At 41.1% G+C, this 26,557-nt stretch overlaps 2 protein-coding genes across 4 annotated transcripts; one reads left to right on the top strand and one right to left on the bottom strand.

Annotated features, from left to right (window-relative positions):
- Positions 1 to 4,987: 4,987 nt before the first annotated feature.
- ss18 (SS18 subunit of BAF chromatin remodeling complex) lies at positions 4,988 to 19,394 on the bottom strand. Of its 3 annotated transcripts, XM_050033628.1 has the most exons (11): positions 19,203 to 19,394; positions 18,653 to 18,729; positions 18,482 to 18,566; positions 17,113 to 17,269; positions 14,065 to 14,295; positions 13,724 to 13,894; positions 13,328 to 13,405; positions 12,206 to 12,328; positions 7,703 to 7,833; positions 7,207 to 7,269; positions 4,988 to 6,539 (listed from the first exon to the last, which is right to left on the bottom strand). In XM_050033628.1, exons 1-10 carry the CDS (start codon positions 19,269 to 19,271, stop codon positions 7,252 to 7,254), a joined length of 1,140 nt encoding a protein of 379 aa, XP_049889585.1. In that variant the 5' UTR covers positions 19,272 to 19,394; the 3' UTR covers positions 4,988 to 6,539; positions 7,207 to 7,251. The 3 variants fall into 3 exon arrangements, with proteins under 3 accessions (XP_049889585.1, XP_049889584.1, XP_049889586.1); XM_050033627.1 differs by lacking the exon at positions 7,207 to 7,269; XM_050033629.1 differs by lacking the exons at positions 7,207 to 7,269; positions 13,328 to 13,405 and having other exon boundaries at positions 19,203 to 19,391.
- A 578-nt stretch (positions 19,395 to 19,972) lies between these two features.
- Positions 19,973 to 24,423, top strand: psma8 (proteasome 20S subunit alpha 8). The gene is made up of 7 exons (XM_050033631.1): positions 19,973 to 20,179; positions 21,276 to 21,402; positions 21,573 to 21,697; positions 21,885 to 22,007; positions 22,109 to 22,228; positions 23,774 to 23,836; positions 23,936 to 24,423. The coding sequence occupies exons 1-7, from the start codon at positions 20,078 to 20,080 to the stop codon at positions 24,029 to 24,031; spliced, it is 756 nt and encodes a 251-aa protein (XP_049889588.1). The 5' UTR covers positions 19,973 to 20,077; the 3' UTR covers positions 24,032 to 24,423.
- Positions 24,424 to 26,557: the final 2,134 nt, after the last annotated feature.

The following is a 26,557-nucleotide window of genomic DNA, read 5'->3' as shown; positions in this document are numbered from 1 at the left end:
ACGCACACCAAACACTGACTCTAGATATAGCCATTTTCATTTTTGCAGTAGCCACCGTAGTTAGCAGAGCCTTTGCGACGAACAGAACAGCATCAGAAAAACGTAGATTTTCAATGTGAAACTGCTTTATTCTGTGTTTTTAGCGGTTTGAATCACCAGGTCTGTTTGTGCTGAAGAGGAGGAGACCTCTGTGGATAATCCAGCTCCTGGTAAAAATGCTCTGAACGTCTGGATCTTAACTTATCAGAGAAAAAAGGTGAGCACACAGTAGCAGGTTACGGGCTAGCAACCTGTCTGTGACTTGCCAAACAACATCTGAGAAACAGTAGTTTGTAACATGACACTGCTTTATTCATTGTTTTTACTGGTTTAAATATCTAAGTCTGTTTGTGTTGAAGAGGAAGAGACCTCTGAGGATAATTCGGCTCCTGGTAAAAACCTTCTTAACGACTGGATCTGAAGTTATGAGAGAAAAAAGGTGAGCACACATTAGCAGGTGCTGGACTAGCGACCTGTTTGCTATGTGCCAAACAACATCTGGGAAACAGTAATTTGTAATATTACACTGCTTTATTCAGTGTTTTTTCTGGTTTTAATCACCCGATTTGTTTCTTTTGGGGAGGAAGAGACCTCTGTGAATAATTCGGCTCCTGGTAGAAATTTTCAGAACATCTTGATCTTAAGTTATCAGAGAAAAAAGGTGAGCATAAATTAGCAGGTGCTGGGCTAGCGACCCCTGTGACGCACCAAACAACATCCAAGAAACAGTGATTTGTAACATGACACTGCTGTATTCAGCATTTTTGCTGGTTTGAATATCCAAGTCTGTTTGTGTTGAAGAGGAAGAGACCTCTGTGGATAATTCGGCTCCTGGTAAAAACCTTCTGAACGACTGGATCTTAAGTTATGAGAGAAAAAAAGTGAGCACACATTAGCAGGTGCTGGGCAAGCGACCTGTCTGTGCTGGGCAATGTCCAAGAAACAGTTAAATTTAACATGACAGTGCTTCATTTAGTGTTTTTGCTGGTTTGAATCAAAGGGTTTGTTTGTGTTGAAGAGGAAGAGACCTCTGTGGATAATTCAGCTCCCAGTACAAACCTTCTAAGCACTGAACACTGAAGGAATTCTAACCAGGAGTTCCCATTTGGAACACAGGAGACATTTCAACAGGTTGCATTTCAGCAGGTTGCCACTTAATCCTACACACTGCTCCTTTAAATCATATTTTGTGTCAAAACAAGTGGGGTCAGGCCGGGGTCACGAGTCATACAGGTGGGTTGTTGTCGGGAAGATAGGGTTAAAATAAAGGAATAACAATCAAGAAGGCCTCGGCTAAAACTGTGTCTGTGTGCGTAGATGCACGTAACTGTGTTTGTGTTTCTATCTCTGCGTATCCAGACTCTGATCTCCTAGTCAAATATAATTACTGACTTGTATGACACCCCAGCAAGTGATACATCAGAATCAATGGCTCAGATAGCCTTATGGTGTCCATGGAGGAAAGTGTAATTCTAGGTTTTGCAGACAAATAAAAATGTTATCTGGAAATGTAAATTACAGCTTACTGTTGTTGTAAATCCAAGCCTTCTGATACATAATATTTCAAACAAGGTGATAAATCAATGGATGTTTACTGCTGGCAGTGTGCCTTACAGTGAAAATCTAACATCTGAAAGGTTCTGCTGTGAAGTAACGACAGAAAATGGTGTATAATCTGGTTTTTGATATAAATTATACGAAAGAGGCAAAGTGTTTGACACGGCTGGAGCAAGCGTTGGAAGCAGCAGCCCCTTCTCTCATTGTCCTTCCAGTCAGGAGCTTAGGTTTACTGTGGGTCAGCCCCCTCTCCCTCTACAACAGGGGGAAGGAACCACACTGATCTGAGATGGAGTACCCCCAACCAAACCTTACCACATCGACCCATGCCACCATCCTGGGCCTCTAATGGAAGTCCTGGGCATCCAGACACCTCCCCCGCTCCGACATGGACGTCAAGTAGCGCTCTACTCATCATTGGACGCAGCAGGCCTCACAGCCCTCCTTTTCTCTCCCTGGGACTGGCTTTTTGGGAACATTGCAGGCAGATGTGTCCAGATGAGCACGTTCTAATTTGTGGGCCCAGGTTAATGCTCCACCAGAGGCCCCGGAGGATCAATAGCTTTATTTCCCTAAAACGCCGGCGTGGTGAGAACCAGCTCACGGGGTGCTTTTAATACCGCCACAGTTCCAGTGACGACTGGGTTGTATTGATTGTGCCCATGTGGAACTACGTGCGCCTTCTGGGGAAGGATCTATTTGTGTCACCCTGGGCTGGGATGGGGGCTCCACTGGAGGAGTGGAGAGCTCAGCCAATGGAGGATGCCAAAAACATCAAAACAGCCATGTTTACAGATTACCCAAAGGGAAAGCAAATTACAGCAATTATGCAGGCTGTGGGAATACTGATATCAGCATACCTGCTATTTCACTCAGAGACTACTTTTTATGAGGCTAGAACACATACAAAACAGCACACTCAATTTGATTTGATGGCTAAACCCTCAACAAACGATGGGATTTAAACAAAGCAGCGCACATCAGATGCATGCAAAACAATGTCTTTCTAGGGGATCACCCTGTTTGCGTATGTCAGGTCCAAAAAATCTTTTCAGTTGTTTTGAAACTAGATATAATAGCTTACACAAATATCTGTGAGGCAAGTATGTATCTGGCAGGCATAATGATGAACATGTAATATTGAACATTGTCTCTACCATAGTTTTTTTTCCCAAACAATGGCAATTAATCATTCTTTGTAAACACTGCAAATTGCTTTACAGAAAACTCATTTACCCTTGCAGCATTTATCTCATATATCAGCGCAGAGACAACATACAGAGGAGTCTTATCCAAATCGCCGGCCTTTGTTTGCAGCTGTCGTGACATATTCATGACTGGGGCCATAATAGTCAGATTCCTGTTATATCCCCCAGGGAGAGCAGAGAGAATGGTGTCACATCCAATTACTGCGGCACACTGTAGAGGTAAATCAAAACTCGTGCCATGAACTCTGGAATCTAAGGTGCACACACATACACACACACACACACGGCATGAGCATAGCGAGACAACAGTTATATCAACATTGATAGAATATTGGAAAACACATTCTCCTGGTAACTTGGAGGTCATGTATGGATTACACAGGGAAATGGGATTGGCTGGAGGCTGTTGGCTGCCGTCTTCTCAAAACATAAATTGACATCCACAAGATCTAGGAGCAAGTGAGGCAGACAGCGTTTGCTCGAGATTTTACAATTATGGATTTGCTTGCCAGTGTGCAGAAATTGAAATTGCAGATGAGGACGATGATATGCCCCCTATTGGAGGAGGAACAATCGGGTCGCCAAGTTCACCCACACCTTCTCCTCGGCGCCAATAAGATGCGTTTTCTGCGGAGTGAAATGAATGCCTTTGTCTTTTCCTCCACAGTAGTCTTTTGGAGGCCTGGTGGTTTGGTGGTTGGAGGGTATCTCAGCAGTGCATAGCCCCGTTTCACCCTGGAGCGGTGCAAAGCTCCTGCCCAATAAAACAGGCTGCATCCCCAGGGCCCCTCCCTCAAGCCTCCAGTCAGCGCTTGTTTTTGCACCATTTATTTAGTGTGACACATCTCCAATTAAACTGTGGAGGCTGCTGCATTCCCCCCATAACTACCTCTTATACCTCCCCATAGACTTTCTGTCACACTGAGAGTGTGGGTATGAGAGAGTGAAAGGGAGAGTTAGTGGCAAAGAGAGAAAGAGGGACAGGGAGAGAGAGAGATCACATCTTGCCTGCCAGCTATGATCACAATGTCATTTTCCCCTCAGTGGTTAGGAGCCTCCTCTGAAAGGTGCCCTGAATTATAATTATCAAAATATTGAACAAGATAATCATCCTCTTAAATGATGCTGCCACTTCACTATTTGCCTTACCATCTTAGAACATGCATGGAGTGATGCTCTCCTGTAAGCTTTCTCTAATAACTCATTTACAAGTACACAGCCAAAGACATCTTTTTTTGCAAGACTACTTTGTAATACTAAATTGCATAACAGAAATCCAAGCAGAATTCCTCCACTGCCTAACTTTCAGCTCTGCGTCCATCAATTTAAATTCATGAGCATTTAAAGGAGATCTTTCAGAGGAGGTAAGAGTCTCCTTGCCACCTCTTCATCCTCCCCCAACGGCCCCAGACACAGTCACAGGAGGAGTGACTTTGTCCGACCCCAATACCGTCTGCGAGAGCGCAGCTGAGGGCAGCAGCTGCCAGGGAGGACTGGTGGGGGAGCGCCCAAAACGCCAGCTCTGCCAAGCAAAGGGGCCGGGGGGAGCCCCAGTGGCAGCTGGGAAGGGTGGGGCGGCCAGCTGTGGAGCAGCAGGATGGTGGGGTGACTAGGAGATGCCACTAAACCTGAGCGGGGGTACACGAATGCACATACAAATTTTATACGTAGGCACACTTAAAAAGTTCACACTTGCCTCTTTTCTTAAAGCACTTCTGCTGCACTCACCCACACACACACACGTATACACACACTCATCATCTGCACCAAGGCAACCCAAGCAGTCTGTGGCCCTCTTAACACCAACACCACTCTCCCATCACGTGCTTCGGCCACACATCTGGTGTACCATCTGTATCACTCCCCCCAATGTGACAGGTAGTCCCTCTCCCTCTCTGGAGGGAGCAGAAGGGGAAAGAGGGACACGGAAGGTAATTTTGGGTGTAAATGTGCTCTGGACCTCTCTGGATGCATCTGGACAAAGCAGACATGCTGCTGAGCGGTGCAGGGTCATTATCAGTTGGAAACTGATTACCAGATAGCGGATGAAGACAAAACAATTATATCATACTGTCACATTATGACGGCACCAATAGTGCACATCTTGTTTATGTTGTCGCCATGATGAGTGATTCTATCGCCACAAAAAAGCTCAAATGCTATAAATAACACAAGTCAAAAAATATATTAAAGATTCTTCCAATTTATTGTAATGTACAGTTATACATTGCCATGACACAAATGTGACCACTTGAATGGGGTGCAGGATGCCAAATATTAAAACAGCCATATAAACAATATCGGAGGACAATGAGTTCCTCTTCTTTACGCCGCTGTACATATGGGATCAATAAAGTATGCACCATAAAACAGATATCAAGCCAGTGATATAAAACTGCACAACCAGTCTTTACTGTGAAATTAAGGAATTCATTTGAGAACATTATTTTCACATCTTATGTTACATATTTGACAGTAACAATCTTTATTATTCACACACAACACTATTTGAATGACATCAACTTAGACGTTTATTCAAAGGGAAAAGGGGATTCCAGCATAGTCAAGACGTTAAAAAAATGTACTTGTCAGAAATATTTATTATACGAATTTTTCCCATTCACCAATTTGCAGTCATCGGACAAGACTGAGGTGCTTGTACAGAAAAAAAAAAAAAAAGCTCCAGAGAGCACTGACTTACAATTTGCAGCAGCATCTGCTACACATCACCTCTTCGGGCACATGGGTCAAATAAAGGCTGATTGCCATTATTCTGTCAGGTTATGTGGTTAAGAAAAAACAAAAAAAAAAACAAATCAAGATTGAAATTTCATATCGATTTTTTTAAAACTCGGAAACTGTTTTGCGTGTGGTCAGACATTGAGCATGTTCAAATTCCAAGCATGATGTTCGTATTTGTCCTTCAAGGAATTTCCGTGCATGTCACTGAAAGTTTTTACACAAAGAATTCACACAGTGCCCATGTCGCTGACGTAGCAGATCCAATTGTATAGTTACACAATTCAACACACACAAAAAAAAAATGTGCTGGATGGGATCATCATTTAAAAAAACATTGACACATACACTTCATGAAATAAACAACACAGCTTTAGTACTAGTTTCCAATGTCTTATACAAAGTTAGCTTGATCTAAAAAGCATAAAATATATTTGTACATCATCACATACATCAAGACACGTACCATGGCCTAGCGGGAAGTTTGTCTGGTGCATTATTTCATCTCCGAGCCCCCACACATTTTCCCTACTGCTGGCATTATTGCTTCTTATGAACAAGGAGCTGAAGGACAGAGAAACAATGCACCACAGTAGATTGAAACTGTACATTTAAATCATCTCTGATATCCAAAATTTGTGTTAGCCCATTTCACAATCTGCAATGCTAAAGGATAAGGCAGTTCCATTTTTAAGGCATTGCTGCTTTGAGACATACTGGACCAGAGGGTGAGTCATGGACTTTGACATTATCAAGTCGATGTAACAGAATACAATTTTTTAGGCAAGTAAGAGCCCAAAGAGAGAGAGGGGGGGAAACGTTATCTTGTATTTTCGAGTGTTGTATGTTCGTGTCTGAGGGAATCTCAGTGAGCTACAACCATCATTTAAAGTCTGCTTAGCTGCTGACCAGAGGTCAAAGCTCAGACAGAGATCAGAACAGAGCTGTGTGGGTTGCTGTGACCATCTCTCATTGCTGGTAATTTCCATATTGGCCCTGTGGAGAGAAAAGTGACAGACTCATGTTACTGACCTTCTCAGAGAAAGCAGAGTAAAGCTTTTATTCACAAATCTCAGTAGGATACGAACAAACATCTGTGGTTTCAACCATATCATAATGCAAACCATGATATATGGCTGCATTTGCTGGTATTGACCAGCAGGTGGCAGCATGGCCTCACAACTTGACAGCTCTAACTTTATACCTCAGGTTTCAGCAGCAACATGGCTGAGGACACAAGATATTCCTTATTCAATAGTGGACACTTGTGTGATGATTTTCTAAACAGGGGTCGAAGTAAATTTAGAAAACAAGCTATGATTTTGACAGTCTGATATACAAAAACATTTCAATTCAAACATTTGACTGTTATAAGCACAATAGTCATTTAAAACCGGATTATGGACGCAGCCAAAGCACTAAGCTGTTGGCTGTCTCACTGTAGGACTAAGCATGCTGTGTTTCTGGACCTCATAACTTACAATTCGACCCCTGGTTAATCACAAAATAAAAAGTAGGACAAAAAGAAGAGAAAAGAAAAAGAGAAAGATGGAAGAAAAGATAAAGAAAAAAAAGAGAGACAGAAGAAACATAACAAATGTAAATTAAGGCTAGGTGGTCAAACGTCTAGATTGAACGTTGAGGTCTTCACAGCAACCATTACCTTTGCTTCTTACAGAGCTAGTCAGGGGTTCAAATCCCCGGGTCTTTATTTCCTCATGTGCCCCTGAATATTCAAAGATAAAGATATCAAAGTGTAGCTGTGGTTCCCACATAAGACCACAGGAAATACAGGGCAACAAATAGATCTCCCTTTAAACACCAGAGCAAGTTTACATTCAGTTTAAGGAAGAATCCTCTTATAGCCCTCATATTTCACTGAATTGGCAAAACCATATTAGCCAGGATATATAACCAAGACTCAAATTAACAAGTCAAAGACAACAGTATTACATACACTCTTTCAGGAAGAACAGATTTAACCCCTCAATATGATGACAGCATGCAAAATATCCTACCTTCTAACTTGACTTACATTGGTCTCTGTTCTCACTACACATTACATACAGCTACGTCTGGCAACAAACACATTAGGGGACAAACTATGACCTATGTATCAACAAGTCTCTGTGACTGTCTGGTGCTGTGGTTATACTCACCTGGTCATAGCCATAGGGGCGTTGCTGCTGGCCCTGTGGGGGTCCTGGCTGAGGAGGGCGATAGGCCCCATACTGCTGTCCCTGCCCCTGAGGATAGTTAGGATACTGTCCTGGGGCACTTTGGGAGGGGCCTGTGATAGACATTGACAGCTGGATTTACATTCATGTATGTTTGACAGAGGCAATTTGAAAATGCTGTTGGGCAAAGTCAACACAAACGCTCTAAAAGCTGCTGCTTCTAACCTGTCAGCAACAGCAGGTTTGGTTTCTGGCACCACACTGGCACTGTTCACACCGGAGGGTTTAGTTTAATATAGGAGAGGTTTAAAAATTTGTTAATGCAAAAAACCAACCAACCAAACAAACCCTTAGGAAGTGGGATACTAAGTACGACACCAATAAGGTTTCACATTTTAACCGAATTTTCAGAAAATTGGCAAAAGAAAATTCAAGTGCTTTTTCATCCACTACTGTGCAAATATTGCAAATAATATTGGGAGTTGGTTCATGTAGAGCACTAGTAAAACCTCAAATGAAGGAAAACAATGGATGTATAATAACAGAGGTAGAGAGTTTTAAACGACCCTTAGAAGATTTCTGGTAACAGCCCTGTGTGCATAAAGCGGGGTTTATATATCTACTGAATCGACACAGTAGGCTCTGCGTCTACATAAAGACTACATCGTAGCCTGATGGGCCGCTCCCCAGAAATGTAACTACACGTCACGGCCATGCAGACCTCTTGTCTATTTCTGTAAGCTGAAACCATTTCCCTCAGTGGAAACAAAGATTTTATTTACTTTAACTTCACAGATAAAATAAAATAAATTCTGAAGACAATAAATCCTCCACAAAAATAGCATTTTAAGTCTTGTGTGTGATTTATCCTGGCTTTATATGAGTAGAAGGAATCTCCGCTCGTCGCTAACTAACTCTGTATTCTTTGTAGTGAAATCCCAAAGTGTGGATGCTCTTAAGTTACAAAATAAAGTGTGGAACAGGGATAAGTCAATTAAGTGTTCAAACTTAACTCAGGTTTTTTTTGTACATTCATGTGGGGAAAACGTGTCCAGATAAAGACAAGTGTTTGTCTGTGAATGCTGCGAGTTATAGTGAAGCTGATTTGTGTACTTGTGTTTGTAACTGTCGCTGTTAAGCCATGTTTAATGTGTGTTTAATGTGCGTTTAATGTGTGTTCTGAATCAACTAAAGTTTACAGCACTCTGCAGAAACCTCCCCTGCAGACTAGTGTTTTGGAGGTGTAACTGCAGTGACACAGACACACCACTGCACAAGTATAAATGCTCACAACAATGTAGGCAATGTGCGTAGGCTACGGCATAACTACATCATTATTTTTTTGCTGACCCTTTCCTTTACACTTAATCACATTGACCTTTTATCAATACAACTAACCAAGTGAAAAACTTTTTGAGATATTTCAAGGTTTATTCTAATTTGTGGTGTTTCCACTTAATTGAAAATGCACATTAAAAGAGGTGGAAACGCACCCACTGATGTATGAGCAGTGAACAACACTAGCACCCAACTTGATGAGTGACCCATGATAAAAAAGGGGTAGGCCCTTTGTGAACTTTTCTCTTAACACAGTCCTATTGTCAGTCTTGTCACCAGCTTAGAAATAGATGGGACTATCAAACTCAGGTTTAGACTCAAACAAAAGAACCCAGTGTGGAAAGGGCCCGAGTTTTGCTCATTAACCATTTCTGTTTCCTAGTTGTTCCTCTGAGAACTCTAGGGAATCCCTGTTAGTTTACTATCACTAATGGGCTGCAATAAAAAAGCTGATGGATGACTGAGAGAGGATGGCGGATACGTCAGGCCCATTTGTTTAGGCTGCCTCCACGTCTGACTCAGTAATGAATGAGAATGAGTGAGTCGGGCTGGAGTCGGGCAGTGGTTCCCTAATGCAAGGAGGCATCAAGATTCTGTTGGTCTTCATTAGAGGAGCAGCCTTCATTAAAAAAAAGGGAAGAAAAAAAATCACTTTATCAGCCCCCGTACGCTGTAGCTATCTATGCAGGTGCTGTGGAGGACCACGCAAAGCCTGACGGTGGCTGAAGTCAAATGAGGCCCACGCAGCATCGTTAGGAGCTCATAATGCCTTATGCTGTTGAGCATAACCTTGTGGGGGCCTGCGAGAGAAGGCATGTGTGTGTGCCAGATGGATCTCACCTCACAGCCTCTGCCTCTCCGCTAGCTCATTACTAACATGAGCTCTGGCTCAGACAGAGGGTGAGTGATGGAAAGTTCCAGTACCAAAAAATGGGATGGAGAAAAAGACCAAAGAGCTGCAGGAGCCTAAATACTAACTCTGTATTCTTTGTAGTGAAATCCCAAAGTGTGGATGCTATTGTGGATGCTCTTAAGTTACAAAATAAAGGGTGGAATAAGGATAAGTCAATTAAGTGTTCAAACTTAAGTCTTAAGAGACTTTTTTTTAAATTCAGGTTTGTTTGTTTTTGCACATTCATGAGCTCCAAAGTATGGTGCTGAGTCAGGTTGAGTACCTGATAGGTGACCTGCAATGAAGGTGCTACATGAGTGGCATTTTGTCTTAATTTTATTCCTAGATTCAGTTCTGGATTTAAAAAAACAGAACATGCAGGTCAGATGGCAGGTGTTGTATGATCAATATATATACATAAAATGAAAATAATGATAATTAAATGTTTTAATGTTTCAATCCTCTGACTGCTCAATCAGGTGCGTTGCTAACAGGCATGTTAACTGTGGACATTTGCTGCTATATATTATAAAAATAAGCAAAAACGTTAATTAAATTGTATTTCTTAATTACCTTTGTTTTAAAATATGTTAGTTTTACATGTATTCAATGTCCCAAAATGATCACTTTCAACATGCTGCCTAACCAGGGTGTCTACAGATATAGCAAATTTAAATTTAAGACCTTTTTTATACCACCTTATATGAAATTTAAGACCAAACCTGCAATGGAAATACACATTATATATATATATATATATATATATATATATATATATATATATATATATATATATATGTGTGTGTGTGTGTGTGTGTGTGTGTGTGTGTGTGTGTGTGTGTGTGTGTGTGTGTGTGTGTGTGTAAGCGCTCTTTCCAAGTAAACATACTGATGTCAGTTAAAAACAAACAGTAAGGAAAAATGGAAACAACTGGGTGAGTTTAAATTTAATGTAAATAGAAAATAAAACCTCATTGCTGTACTGTCCAAAATGCTATTTATTACTGGAAATCTTGGGTCTGTCCAATGATTGTAAACGGTCATTGGGTTTGTCAGGCTGGAGAATTTTTTTCGAATCTGAATTTAAGGCAATTTTAGACTTTTTAAGGCCTTACATTTAAAGACATGTAAACACCCTGCTTACCAAATGATTTGAACAGCCCATGGTGATCATAGGATTTGCTGTTTTGGGTCGGGCCTTGGGGATGTGTCAAGGGTCAGGTTGCAGAGCTAACTGTTCATATGTGTGTGTGGGGCGGGGTTGGGTACGGTACTACACGTCGCGGTGCTGCATGTTGTGGTACTAGTTTGGGTGTGGGCCTTGAAAAAAGCTGCTGGTGTGGCGACTGCTACAGTAAGTGTCTTGAAATGTTTCAACAAGGATTAAATGTTCGACCACTTCCAGCAAAAAAAAAATCCAACATAATCATATACAACTTAACTTGCACATGTATTCACTGATACGTACATTTTCTAATTTTAGGATATTTACACATTGCTTAACTATTTATTCACCATTAGAGCTGTAACAATTGGTCAATTAATAGCTAACTATTTTGACAATCAATCAGTTTTGGTCGTTTTTTAAAGCAGAAAAGCCAAACATTTTCTGGTGTCATGAGTTTCACTTCAGAGAATTTGAAGCTTTTCTTTGTCATACATGATAATAAACTGACTAGCTTCGGATTTTTTACAGTAGGTTGGATAAAACAACATATGATGATGTCATCTTGTGCTCAAGAACAATAATGTTTCACTATTTTCCTCACATTTTAATTGACAAAACGATTAATCAACAAAGTAAAGGGCAGATTAATCGGTGTTGAAAATAAGCGTTATTTTCAGCCCTATCCAAGGTGCTAAAATGCAAGGAGTATAAAATGTTTGGCTGGCAGTCTGCACACACTTTGCCCAATGTCTGTACCCATCAGCCAAAGCTCCTCTCCCACTCCCTCAGAACAGTGTGTCATATCAAACTAAAGCACCAGGAGAAATGCTAATGCGATGCCAGCCACCACTATACTGATTAAATTTCTCTTCCACCAAGCTCCAATCCCCCAACCATTCATTAAGGTGGTTCTTTAATTCCTTGCTCTTGATGATGTCTTGACATGCATTTGGCACCGTTACATTTCCAAGGGGCAGTAACCACCAACTCACTCAGGAGGAATTAGTATTCAACTGTTAAAAAAAGCTAGCCAAAGAGAGCTGATAGTGCCTCCTGCAGGACGAATATTCCAGAGGAGGCAACTCACCGTAACCCTGCTGCTGTGGTGGGTAGCCCTGTTGACCCGGGTACTGCTGCTGAGGAGGGTAGCCCTGCTGCTGGGGAGGGCCTTGCTGGTATGCTTCCTGTTGTTGGCCATACTGGGCATTACCTTCAGGGGGGGTGGGGGGGGGGNGCGGGGGGGGGGGGGGGGGGGGGGCAACGGCAGGAAATGTGAGCAACAAGTTGACAACTACAGCGCAACAGCAAAGCAGACAGCAATCTCTGAGCCAGCCGTGCTTTAAGAACTCGTGTTGTTTTTTTAAATGGCTGGACCGTCTTTACTTCAAGAAAGGAAAACACGTGTGTTTGAAAGGGCAAAAGGAAAATAGTGTAGTCAGTAGAGAAAAAAATAAACAAAACAAAACAAACAACAAATAAGTAAATGTTAATTGGACAAAGAAAGAGAAGGAGTTGGATCTTTGTTCTTTCAGCGTGGCTGCTAATGGAATAATACCACCCCATAACACACCAACATGGAGGAAACTGGCAGTACATCAAGTGTTATATTTAGAGGATAATGCAGTGGTGGCATTTTTACTCAATAAGAGTTGCTTTATAAGTCACTGACGCTGCGTCTCTGCAAATCAGCGTGCACAAAATCTGTGTGTCTACACAGAGCGGCCGTCCGCTTCACTTAAATGGAAACTGACAACGTGAATAATCTGCCTGCTGATCCAGACATGCATACAAGTCGCATGCCACGGAGTTATAAAACTATTATGGCATTTTTAAATGAGAATAGGACATTTTACCTTAATGCAACTTAAGCCATTGAGACTCACACAAGACTCTGTCCCTGACTTGTCTTTTAATAAGTGGAGCAATTACAGGGGATGGCATTACCAGACTGTTTAGAGCTAACTTATCCATGGACTGCAGCACCTTTCTGCTTAGGGTGCACTCTGGCATGTGGATCTTTTCATTTAAATTAGAGGCCGCATTGTGATTTTTTGATAGAGCCCAAAGTCACTTTGATTTCCCAGAAAATTAAGAAACTGACATATTGGTTTTGTCATAGTCTCTTTGCATCATTTGTGTTTTAACACAACTCTTGGGCTCTTTTTTTTTTTTGGTTGATTTTCTCCAAGTGACTGGAGGGTTCTCCTACCTTCTGAGGCTCCCTGTCCTGCGTGACTGTACTGGTCCCCATAGTAGTCTTCCTGCCCTGGGTACTGCTGAGGGGGTCCTACATACACATACACACAACATACACACAAGTAGATTCAAGGTGTTGTTGGATCGGTTGTGTGAGGGGAAGAGTGGAGAGGATGGATTCCTTGCCGCTAGCTCTTGTTAGAAAGCTTTTCTTTTGGTCACTTGACTAGTTTGATAATTGGAGGCTTTAGGTTACATGTTTAGTCATCAAGATGTCTGTGAGCTACAGAAGTGGAAATAGAGGAAATTGAGAAGAACAGGAGTCAGAAATGCAGGAGGGCGGGTTAGGGAGAAGAAAGACCAACACTCACGACTTGCACACTTAACAGACACACTCTGAGGGGAGTACCTTGCTGTGGGGGTCTGTAGGGCGGCATCGGCCTCTGGCCCATGACGTGGTTCCCTTGGTTGACCTGGCCCATCATGCCCATTGGGTTCTGCTGTCCTTGGTAGTGCTGTCCACCACCACCAGGAGGCATGTTATACTGCTGAGAGGGAGGCTGCTGGTGCATCATGGGGCCTGTGGTGCACCAACAAAGAGTTAACTCTCTAACTTGTACTAGGTAGAAAAAAAACATACAAGCAGTATGTGGCTTATCAAGCGCAGGTGCAGGAAGCACCAATGAGACCGGCGATAAGGCACTGCAAATCAATACAAGCAAAGAGAAACTAACAAATGAGTTGTTTTACCTTGGTTGGGCTGCATGTTCATGTTTGGCCGAGGCCCATAGTTTCCCATGGGCTGGCCCTGGGTCATGTTCATTTGGCTCTGAGCTGGTATGCCCTGGGAAGAAGGGACGGTGTGATTGTACCCACCCATCGAGCCATGGCTGCTGGGGGGCATATTCATAGAGCCACTGGGCATGTTTGGGGGCTGGTTGGGGCCTGGACCGGGACCTTGCATGGGCATGTGATTAGGCCCTGGAAAACAACAGCAGAAATGATTCATGACTCTCTTTCAAAAAACACATAAATATTTAGCACTCATACTTATGTGTAATTTCCATCAAGTTGTGATATGTGCACTGTGTTGCTGTGTGAACAACTGTTGGCTGTGCTTCTCTATAACAGGAATGACAAGTGAAAAATAAAATCAATCACCTTGGTGTTAGAGGTTTGGGGTTCACCCAAACAGTAGGTTAGGGTTATAAATCATCTGCACCTGTCTAACCAGTTCATTTGTGTTTGCATCTTCTTTTCATTCACTATTCAGTATTTAAAGCTGATCTATCCACAAAAGCAACAGATTCTTTCACATATAAACGCAGACAGATTTCTATCAAATAAGTCACTAACGCCCATGCCAACACTATACGTAAAACACATGCGATGGCAAGGGATTCGATTGTGAATTTTCTTTCCTGAATGTTCTGCCTTTTTTTCTCCCGTTTTTTTGGGGGACCTTGAATGCAACACTAACCCCATCTCCGACAAGGAAATAGAAAGCCCGACGTGCAGTGAATGGAGACCTATTATCCTGCTTGAACACAGACGACTAAATTCTTTCAACAACGTGACTCAAAATAATGATAAAATAGATTTTATTGATGTAACATAATATGCTGATGGTGACATTTTCCACCGGTCCGCTGCGCTCTGAGTCTGGTGTCAGTGACACATGCTGCTCTGAGTCGCGCATCTGTCTACTTGCGTGCCGAGGGTTTAAATTTTTAGTGTTAAATCAAAAGTTAAGCACCACTTATCAGCAACCAGAAGTGTTTTTTTGTTTGTGAGTATTTTTATCTTAATTCTGCAAGAAACTACCTTTTCGCCATAATTTTTAAAGTTATTAACTTTTTGGGACTTTTTTTTCTCATGAGCAGAGTCAGTTCATTTAACTCTGAATATGTTCACTCTGACTTAAGCTCATGCGCAGAGAATGAAAAAAGTGTCATCAATGGAGTGCCCATACTACGATTCACCATGGCAACAGGTAAATTAAAGGCAGAGTCTCCATTTTAATCCGGTGGACATAGAGATATTAATAATTGGGATTGTGAGCTTTGCTGCTGGAGCTCGGCAGGATTATGATAAATTTGTCATGTATATGTCGGCTTATACGCGGACTGTGCATATTTATCTTATTAAAAAAAAAAAAAGCACGAGTCAGAGTGGGTAAAGTGTCAAAAAGTTAGTGAAATAAGGAGGGATGCACAATAATATTGGCATGTCATCAGTATCGGCCAATATTGGCTTTAAAATGGCATGCTTTTTTCTTGTTTTGCAAAATGAACAAATAATACATACATTGAAAAGCAAGCATGTCTCCATCTGCTGGTGGGCCATCACGATAAGAGTATGCATGCATAATATGATGTTAATTCCACTACAGAGGAGACGTGATTATCAATAAAATTAGGTCGGGAAAAACACTGATGTATCGATATCAGTTATCGGTCAAATGAGTTACAACATATCGGCATATCAGGTATCGGCAAAAAATCCAATATCGTACATCTCTACAGTAAAGACTCATTCAGTGTTGTCCATTGATTAATCATTTAGGTCACACTTTAAATAGGCTATATTTGTTCAGTTTTAATCTGACGGGGACAAAACACAGGGGCAAACAACTAAGGATGATAAATATAGTTGAAGATTTAGAAAAAATATAAATCAAAGATGGAGACATGATTGTAATTGGCTCCAGTAATAATGTGACAATGAAATGCTGTTAAAACACATTCAAACTTTACGCAGTCTATCTAAATAACTCATATTCACATTCTGCAGCTGCTCATTCAGAAATATTAGGCTAGCATATAATCTTAAATGAAAGCAATTACTTTCCACTGGTGCGACCAATCACATCACGAGTGACAGAATACACCCCAGACGTATTAGCTATTTCAGATCGGAGTAGAAAGCATCATGGTGAAGCCCAGCTGACAAGTGATACCATGATGCTGTCATAAATGCATATTCTCTGTTAGAGCTTTGAATGAAAATCCAGGAAACAGAATGGCACAGCTCATAGGGACAGTTCACCCCCAAAATCAAAAATACCTGTTTTACCTCTTACCTGTAGTGCTATTTAACAATCTAGATTGCTTTGGTGGGAGTTGCAGACTGTTTGCGATATCGGCCACAGAGATGTCTGCCTTCTCTAGAACATATCATGGAACTAGATGGCACTTTGCTTGTGGCAAAAAATACATTTGAAAAACCAACCAAATCATTCCTCAGAAGGAAGCATGCATCTTTTGCTAGCTTGCCTAGCACCACTGAGCTAGCTGACGTTACAGCTCAGCCAAGAGGGACGACATCCATGTTCACAATATGTATTTTGATTTCGGGATGAACTGTCCCTTTAAGTGGAAATTAGCATGCCAGTGGAAAAACAATCTTGTAGCTGCAACATTCTCTGGTTTCTAATATGGTGTCCTAGTCTTTTACTATAATTGACAATCATTGTGTGGAACAGATATCTGTGTCTTTAAGAAACCCTCAAGCCATATTTTTTAAGAACATAATGAAATGTATAAATTCACAAGCAATAACCAAGCGAACAAAACATAATACTTCAGGAGGAGAAGATAACCACGATCAAACGAAGGACAAGTCCAAGACCACCAGCGCTGGCAAATGGGTGACATCATCCTTCAGCAGAGCGACCTCCCTCACAGTTCTGTGGTGTTGCTAGGCAACCCAAGTGAGACAGGGACTGAGGGAGAAGAAGGGGAAAGAAAAAAGAGAGAAAGACGAGGGAGGGAAGTTGGGGGGGGGGGGGTCACTTACCAGGCATCTGTCCATTCATCTGGTTCTGCATGTGTGGGGCTGGAGGGCCACCGCTGACCATACCCTCAGAGGGCATGTTGTGACCGTGAGGAGGCTGAGGGGGGGGTCCACTTTGGTTCATCCCACCAGGGCCCATGGGCATGTTTTGAGTGGGCGGCTGCGGGCGCACAACACAAACACAAAAACACACATCAGCTGGCTAGAAACACATCTGAGCCTGAGCCACTCAAAGGAGAAAACTCAAGAAAGAAGCAGATAAAAGCCAAGATCTCTGTGTGCAATATTAAAATCAAGAACAACTGTGAAGTACCTTAATCAAACAAACGTGACACAATCTTTTAAAAGATACTGTGTATTTAAAAAGGGAAAATAAATAGGCATGCAGTACAACATGTAGCCACTGAATAGCTTAGACTGAATAGTCACAGCCAGGGATCATCAATGACTAATAACGGTGTTGAAGAAAATGCAGTGGGAGCCTATAAGCACAAAGATGTAACAAACTGAGCACACACTATAAATACCTAAATAACAGTCACTTCAGTTGGATCTACTGCAGCTTTACATATATGACGAAGACAACGTGCCTCTAAGCAAAACCAAAAATGCTCCTTTTGCAAACTTAGGCGCAAAAAACAAGTTCAACTGGTGGTGCAACCATAAATAACATCGACAACAGGCCAACAGGTAACACTGACACTTTGAGGAGTACTCCAGTGCATTTGGATTGAACAACCATGAAGGTGCGGGACTTACACGATACAAATTACACAAAAAAGAACGGTAAAAAAAAAGTGTAGCAGAACCAAGATATAAAAGCAAGATATTAAACCCTTGTACGCTTGCCATAACTCTGGCATCACTGGGGTTATTTTTCCAACTTTGAAAAGCTCCCTTGAGAACCACCGAAGACATTATACAACTATTTTTAAAGGATAAGTAATATTCTTCATGACAAACATACTGATGTCAATCTGTTAAACTGGTGGGGTTCCCTTTCATACAAGACCTGGACTGGATTTGACATAAAAATTAAATAAATAAATCAATACATACATTTACAATTAATCTATTCAGACTTTTAGTGTTATTTAGAGTGGGAAATAGCACAAACAGCACATGATGTATTAGTGCAACATGACAGTTTCTTAACAAATGTAATATTGCACCAACCTCTTTGCTCATAATTGTTCCTTTTATTAATGTTCCTTTATTATTTTTAAGGTGATTTAATTGAACCAATACCCACATATCTTGTATTGGTCATAAGATAAAACAAGAGCTCAACATTATTTCATGATGCAGAGAGGTCACACAGTTATATACACAATCCCCTCACACAAAACACACAGTATGGACTGATACTCACCGCAGGGAGGAGAGACTGCATGTTCTGATTGGAGTCTGCTATCGTTGCCAGGTACACTAAATTTCTGTGCAGCATCTGTTGATACCTGTGCAGGTGGAGAGTCATCAGTACAGGTTTTGAGACATGTGAACTTAAAATTGCTACAGAAAAGAGGAGATTTTAACAACTTACTGTGAACATTCTGCTGTTTTGCCTTTACTCTGGAAGTCCATTATACACTGGATCAGCTGGTTGTTTTCGTCAAGTAACTGCAACAGCAAATGCAGAGATTTATATCACGTGTTTATGTTGTGTGCGGAAACACAAAATGTACAATTAGTGACACGGTGTGATTATATATGGCTGGCCCTTTGATTTCTGGTGGGTTTTTTGCGGTAATTTGCAAACAACGGGGAGGATGGGGGCGTTTAGTAATATGTGAGTGTGCGTTTCTAGCTAACAAAAGACGCGTCTTGCTAGCTAGCTGTCCTTGGCTAACAAAACGGCAGGCCCCCATTCATTTGAAATACAATTATTCGGCAAATCGACAAAAGACCCATCGTCTACACGTGGCGCCCTGACTCCACAGAGGTTCATATTCACCGCGCTTTGACCCTGCAAAATTGTTCCCGATCTATTCACAGTCGGACTTGGATGGGCACTGCTACACAGATTAGCTCAACGGCTAGCACCGTATGATACCACTGCCTCCATTCTGAGACGCGCTAAAAAGATGAATTACCTTTTGTATTCCAGCGGGTGTTATATCACCCTTCCCACGCTGCCTGTGAGGTGCAAATGCCACCGACATGGTGATGATCTATGAAATTAAAGTGAACTAGAGCATAAAAGTCGAAAGTAGCTAACACACTTAACAAATCGGTAGAACTCAGATCAAACAGTTCAGAATAGGATGCAATTTCGTAATGCGGCGGTCCGTTTTGGGGGGTGTACGGCACATTTAAAAACATAGTTGACGATTATTTTATATTTTGATTACACAAGATGACGTGATATTCATATATAATCCATATAAATCATCGTAATTCAAAAAATATTTGAAATAGTTGAAAGCAACAATAAATTCGCTTAGTTGAATTATAACTCCCCCTATTTTTCATGCAGTGGAACAGTCCTAATGTAGTCCAAAAGGCCATGGGAAATGGACTGCTCAACAAAAAGGGGAAGCACAGTCGGAGGGTTTATATATTTCTATTAAATATTAATAATAATGCGGACTCTTTTAGGCAAAAGTAGCTGATAATGATGTTTTTAGTCTTAGTTTTATGTGTTTAACTTCACGTACATTACACACTCCTTCCACATTACCCAACCATCACCAAATGAAATGAAACGAGTACATGAAGCAGCATTTTTTGTATTGTAAATTTTAAATTAAAAATATTAATTTCACAAAACAAATCAGAACAGCGACTATTCTAGTAAATATTTAATTTCAACTTTCCTCCGGCGAACCCTCGTTTTGGTATCGCCCCAGTTCAGAGGTCACGCGCAGGCGCTGTTTTCAACACACGGCAGCTTCACAAATCGCTAACTAGCTGAATCATTTGGTGGAAGGCTCCCGTTTTCTTGTGAGTTTACGTGTCTTGCAGTGCAATGGCGGCAAGATACGACAGAGCTATCACTGTATTCTCTCCCGATGGCCATCTCTTCCAAGTGGAGTATGCACAAGAAGCTGTAAAGAAAGGCTCCACAGCGGTAAGTCCTGAAATGAAACTAATGCTTAAGCTAACGTTAGCACACGACAGTTAGCTAACCGGCTAGGCTAGCGACTAGCCGGCACTTCTAGCACTCATGTATTTAGCTTTGTTTTGTTGTTGTTCATCGCAATCTGTTGTGCTCAAATGTTATGAGTTTTAACCACCTTGATAGGCTGCTAATCTGTAACTTCCACAAATAACGTAACAGTTAACTGTAAATGAAATGAGTATCACTAGCATTATGTCGCTGTGTCACTCTCACAATAGTTTCAGTTTCAGTGTGATTGAGTCAGTTAACGCAAATAACGTCAGTAAATGAGTTTTACGCGGTCAGATAATTACATAAACAAAATTCGGCCAGTAAGGAAGACAGGTCCATTAGCTAACTTTAAGCTTCAGCTGCTTTAGTGACAGATAATCTCTGGAGAAATAAATGTGACTTGGTAGCTTGTATTGAAAGTTCAGGAAGAACTGCCTTTCAAACCCATACAAATGTATGTAACAACTTGCAACTTGTGAAAGAGTAGTTGTTTGGGAATAATGTGATTTAAGAGTAGGTCAATTTTATTGGATAAGCCTAGGTATATAAGATTCACTTGACAGCAATACATGTGTTGATGGGCAGCAAAACCATCAAAATACCATTTTTTTTAAACTTTTTTTTTTAACTCTGAGCCTAAACTACTTTTATTTGGCATTATTGCACTTTTTAAATCTATTAGTTATAAATAGATAAAGCTTTAATTTCCACACACTTCTCCCAAGGGCACAGCCAGTGATTACTGTGGTCCTTTACTGCTCAACTTGTCCATTAAGTGTTGTCCATATAGCTCTGTGACTCTCCTTCGTGAATTGGTGTCACTGTGGTCAATGTTGACTTCACTGTTGAGGCTGTTTTGTAGTTATTTGGGAATTTTGCTGAGGACTTAAGAGCCTCCGTCAGATGCCTCTTGACTGAAGCACGCCTCCAGTTTATTAAGGCAGCTGATTTGAAACTCTGTCCCTTACCACTTAATAAGCCAAACAAGTAATTGGCAGTCTCTGGGAGTGAAATGTTCTCTTTTACAAATATGTGATGATTTCTGTCTTTGCAGGTGGGAATCAGAGGTAAAGACATCGTCGTCCTTGGTGTTGAGAAGAAATCTGTGGCAAAGTTGCAGGAGGAACGGACTGTCCGTAAGATATGTGCCCTGGACGAGCATGTCTGCATGGCATTTGCAGGTACTTCAAACAACCTTTTTCATTGACTAAATAAGACACTCATTTCATGATATGGCATAGTGGACTAAGATTAGTTTTTGTAAACACTACATTGCAGCTACCTGTACCATGTATTTGTTTTTTTTACCTGTGTGTCACATAGCTGTTTAACCTCTTCCTATGTTTTTAAGGTCTGACCGCAGATGCCCGTATCGTGATAAACAGAGCTCGGGTTGAGTGCCAGAGCCACAGGCTAACTGTTGAGGACCCAGTCACAGTGGAATACATCACACGCTACATAGCCACACTGAAACAGGTACTTAACCATCTTACCATTCATTTATTGTTTACTATAGATTTTCCAAAACGCATCTGTCAAATTTCACATTCAGCAAAAGAAAGAAAGAATATAAAAAAATAGTGTATAATTTCAGTTTTTGTGCTTTAAGAACAGTTCACAAAAACTGAAACTAAACACGTTACATGTCAATGAATATTTGTAGCGCTACACTCAAAGCAACGGGCGCAGGCCATTTGGCATCTCTGCCTTAATCGTTGGCTTTGACTACGATGGGACTCCCAGGCTGTATCAGACAGACCCATCAGGAACCTACCACGCCTGGAAGGTCAGTGCATTTGCTCTTTGTACATTATTTGTTCTTCTTACACTTATACACCAATCACCTTTTGTCTGCATGAAATTGACTTACGATGGATTTTAAATCAGGCAAACGCAATCGGCCGGAGTGCAAAAACTGTGAGGGAGTTCCTGGAGAAGAATTACACAGACGAAGCCATTGCTGGGGACAATGAGGCAATCAAGTTGGCTATCAAAGCTTTGCTTGAGGTAAGGTCACATTAAGTCTTTGCTTTGACTTTGCTCTGAGTTTACTGAGCTACATACTGTGTATTGAAATTGAAAAATGACTAAACTGCTTTACAACAGGATTACTCCGCTGCCATACAAATCATTTTAAAGGTCTTTTTACGTACAGTATGCTGCAAGTAGTGTGAAATAAAGAATCAGGTGCAGACATTGTCAAGTCAAATGTATTTATATCTACCATTTTGTGAATTTATTACACCCACTGTGTCAGATGTAAACCCGAAAGTGACTTGCCAAAATTTGGCCTTGTATGTTCATTGTAACAGTCAGTGGTATTTTTTAAAATGGCTCTTAAAGGAATACTTGACCCCCGAAATGACCATTTGTATATTAGTTACACAGAATTTGTCAAGAATTTTCATGGTGAACGAGAAATCCAAAGCTGAGAAAATTCTTGATGAATTGAAGTCATTGGGGTCTGCATTTAACGGCAAAATTATATCAAAACAGCCGTTTATAAATTCTTACACAACTTGTGCAGTATAACCCAAGTCTCATTTATCCAGTCACATTCTCAGTAGTATTTAAAACTGAACTAAAAGTAAAACTTTTTCTATGCTCTTTCTAAAGCCAGACCCCGTTGTCAAAAGCAGTAGTTTCCCTCACTGAGCACGGGAGCTGCTGGTCGACCACTGCCTCAGTCAGTAGTTTCTGTTATTGTGTGACTTTGTTGAATCCAAACTAACCCTTTAAAACACCAAAGTCACACAATAACAGAAACAGACTATCTGTTTAACTTTTACTAACATACGACTGGATAAATGAAACTTGGATGATACTGCATGAGTTGTGTAACAGTTTCTTAAACAGATGTTTTCATACAGTTTTTAAGTTGTTAAATGCAGTCACCTGTGACTTCAGTTCATCAAAAAAATCTCAATTTTTGGAGTCTTTGTTCACTGGAGGCATGTGAAAAAAGTTTTCTTCATGAATTCAATGTCACACGGATTAAGTAATGATGTACTAGTGATTATTAGGAGGTGAAGTATTCCGTCAAACTGTTTAAGTAAATTATTTCTGAATTAGTCACATTAGTCTGGGACTCTTGCTGTATTTATTTGCATTTAAATACTCTCAAAACTGTCTTGCAAGCTCTTAATATCAACCTGAGTCAAAAGCTACATGAATTAGTACAGTGATTTCCAACTGGTGGGTCGCATGTCCATTCTGAATGGACCACAACTGAATCACAAACGTGTCAAGTTTGTAAAAAACACACTTTATTTTTAAGTACAGTAAGTGTCCGGCACAGAGCTTTTATTTTGAAGTGCCAGTCCCTGTTATAGAGTGAGTGACTAACAGACATCTACTTGAGAGAGACAGCAAACTAGTTTGAAGACATGGCCAAACGTAAATATGACTCTGAATATATTAAACTGTGTGGACCTTGAACTAATGACTGAGGAGAAATCTGGACCCTGTGACTGGATCAGTTGTGAACCAGTGAATTAGTATATACTGATTCGCAGTCACTTGTCACTTATTAAGTATTTTTTTTTATCACAGGTCGTCCAGTCAGGAGGGAAAAACATTGAACTTGCTGTTATCAGACGGAATCAGCCACTGAAGGTGAGCTGCTGTAAATTATTCCATTTTAATCTGTTTTCTACGTTTGTTTTTAAACCTTTTATTTAACTGCCAATAATTGCTTTTCTTGGCCGTTTGCAGATTTTGGAATCCAAGGAAATCGAGACCCTGGTGGCTGAGATCGAGAAGGAGAAAGAGGAGGAGGCAGAGAAGAAGAAGCAGAAAAAAACCACCTGAATCTGTTAACTGAGAGTTGCTCTTTATTGCACTTGGAAGACAATAACATACTGGGATTGCAAATAATAGCGAGTTTTAGAGGGTTTACTTCTCTCATTCATTTCATTGTGCGGATCTGAATCACAACTTGAGATCTGTTGATGTTGTTTAAATATTTGAGTAACACTGTACCATTCACAAAGAATATCAAGCTCCTATACTTCCAGCCGTTGACTCGATCGATATTTAAAAGCACATACATGGATCTCAAGTTAGGATTTAGATCTGAAGTTAGGCTCTGAGGATGTTTTTATATCATACACCAAACAGATGGTAATGAATCTCAACTGTTGAAATAAACCAGCTTGTAACATTCAGAAACTAAATGCTCAATAAAAGCTGACTTGTTTGTACCATGTTTTTATGTTATTTATAAAACTAGATTCAGTCTGTCATGCCAAATGGCTTCACTCCATGGCGTCTACATATAAGAGTGATTGTCTTAACTAGTGGTGCACTGACGGGTTTCTTAAAGAAGAGGGTCGAGGGACTTGAAAGAAACGGCTTTATTGATTATCCTACTGCAAAGCAAGCACTGCGATAAAGATAACTACAGTTTAAAACAGCACTAGCGGCAGTATACTGTGTGGCTGTAAAGCGCAATGGTTTTCATTTATCAGCGTTCTGTCACAGACCTGGAAATGGTAAAAAAAAAAAAAAAAAAAAAAGGTAGCTCGGATTGCTTTATAAAGTGCTCACCTCTCCCTCAGTCATTTAAAACAAATTAGTGATGAGCGAATGAAGTGTCTAATGGTGGCCCAACGAGACCCCCTTTTGCCTCTCCTTTTTTATTTCACCCTAAATTCGCTTATCAAGCAACCGCTGCTCTGAATTCTCAACGACACAATTATGGCCGGCGGTGTGGTAGGGCTGCTTAATGGGATCCTGGCCTCAGACCCCAGTGGGAACTTTCAGTGACTTTAATCTGGAGCCCTTTGAAAAGTTGTACCGTGCTGTGCTGAAGAGCCTCGGGGGTTCCCTCTGACTCTCACCAAAGACATAATGGTGAATGGTAAAGTCCTTCATTTAGAGTCATCTCCCCAAGCCAGGATTTCCTGAGTCGGTGCCCTGGCTGCCTTGACTAGAGCAATTGCACTTTGTCTGCAATTTGTCTTGTTTGTGAGTCTTATAGGTTGGTGTTTGGGATGATGTCAGAGGATCAATTAAGCCTCTGATATTACATCCCATACGTAATGTCATTAAATCCTAGGAGGGCAATAAAAACGGGGGGCTGTATGACTCACTCACAGCCATTTCATCCATACGCTAATTGCCACACTAATGCATTTCAAGTCAAAATTTGATAACTGTGGCATCACAGCTGCTGGTTTGTTGATGCTCAGGATGCAGACAACGAGGTGCTGAATCCACTGGATGGCAAAACAAGCCATAGGTAAACTTTAATAAAGTTCATTCCGGGTAATCCTCTAGCTACAGAGGTTATCTGATCCATCTTGTCAATAGAGCAAGAGCAGCTTATTTTGTGCTGCTGCTAAGACTCCTAGTCTTTTGAACTGCTTCTGGGAAGAGTTTTCTTTTTCTTTCTTTCTTTCTTTTTCTCTTTTTTTTTTTTGCCGGCATTGTTGTTGCCCATAATCAGCGCTACTGCGCCTCAGGACAAAGTCCATCTCTCTCATCGCTGGCTGCTGCTCATCATTAATGCAGAAAATAATGGCTTCACCAGAGGTCATCGACGGAGGAACGAGGCCCGAGGACATGTACTCTCCAAGCAAGAATGCACAGTCCTGCGGGCTGTCGACTGAGTGCATTGTTTGTATGCACACACACACACACACACACACACACACACAGCTTGCAGGCCAATTGCACATACACATAGCAAACACTGTATTAATGTGAACACACAACAGATTTTTTAAAAACAGTGCCCACATCTCTTTTTCTCTTGATCTGTCATGCACATTCACTTTAGGCAAAGTGTGTTCTCATGTTGCAGCTAATATAGCACACACACTGGGGAAAAAAACATTGCATGAGTTACATCTGATTCGAGTATTTGGATGCATCTAACACCGACAGTCTGACCCTCTTCTTACAACATCCGTCTCTGTAGCTGATTTTCAAGTCACAGGCAGATTTCACTTTGAGGATCTACATTTTTGTCATTCTAATGTGCCACCCTGTGGCCATATTTCAAAGCATGCCCCTCCTGGGATGTTTAAAATTTGTCAGCGCTGAATGTCCTTAGGTCCAAATAAGGCAACTGCTTCAAGGGTAGAAGCACACAGACATTTGCATCCCCGTGGAACTGGGGTTACATTAGTCTTCTGGTAAGACTGTCTCACTGCTGCTGCTGAATAACTCAAGGTGTTATCACCTTCCACCAGCAGAGCGCAGTGTTGCATAAAAGCAGGGCCCCTATCATATCGCTTACACTTTCATCTCACTTTTCGTCCTACAGATTGACAGTATGACTCCTCTAGCTAACAGGGAGCAGAATCTACAGGCTACTGACATGTTTTTGTC

The sequence above is a fragment of the Epinephelus moara genome, chromosome 21, assembly GCF_006386435.1.
Source record: "Epinephelus moara isolate mb chromosome 21, YSFRI_EMoa_1.0, whole genome shotgun sequence".
Classification (NCBI taxonomy): domain Eukaryota; kingdom Metazoa; phylum Chordata; class Actinopteri; order Perciformes; family Serranidae; genus Epinephelus; species Epinephelus moara.
This window is presented reverse-complemented; position numbering and strand designations above follow the sequence as displayed.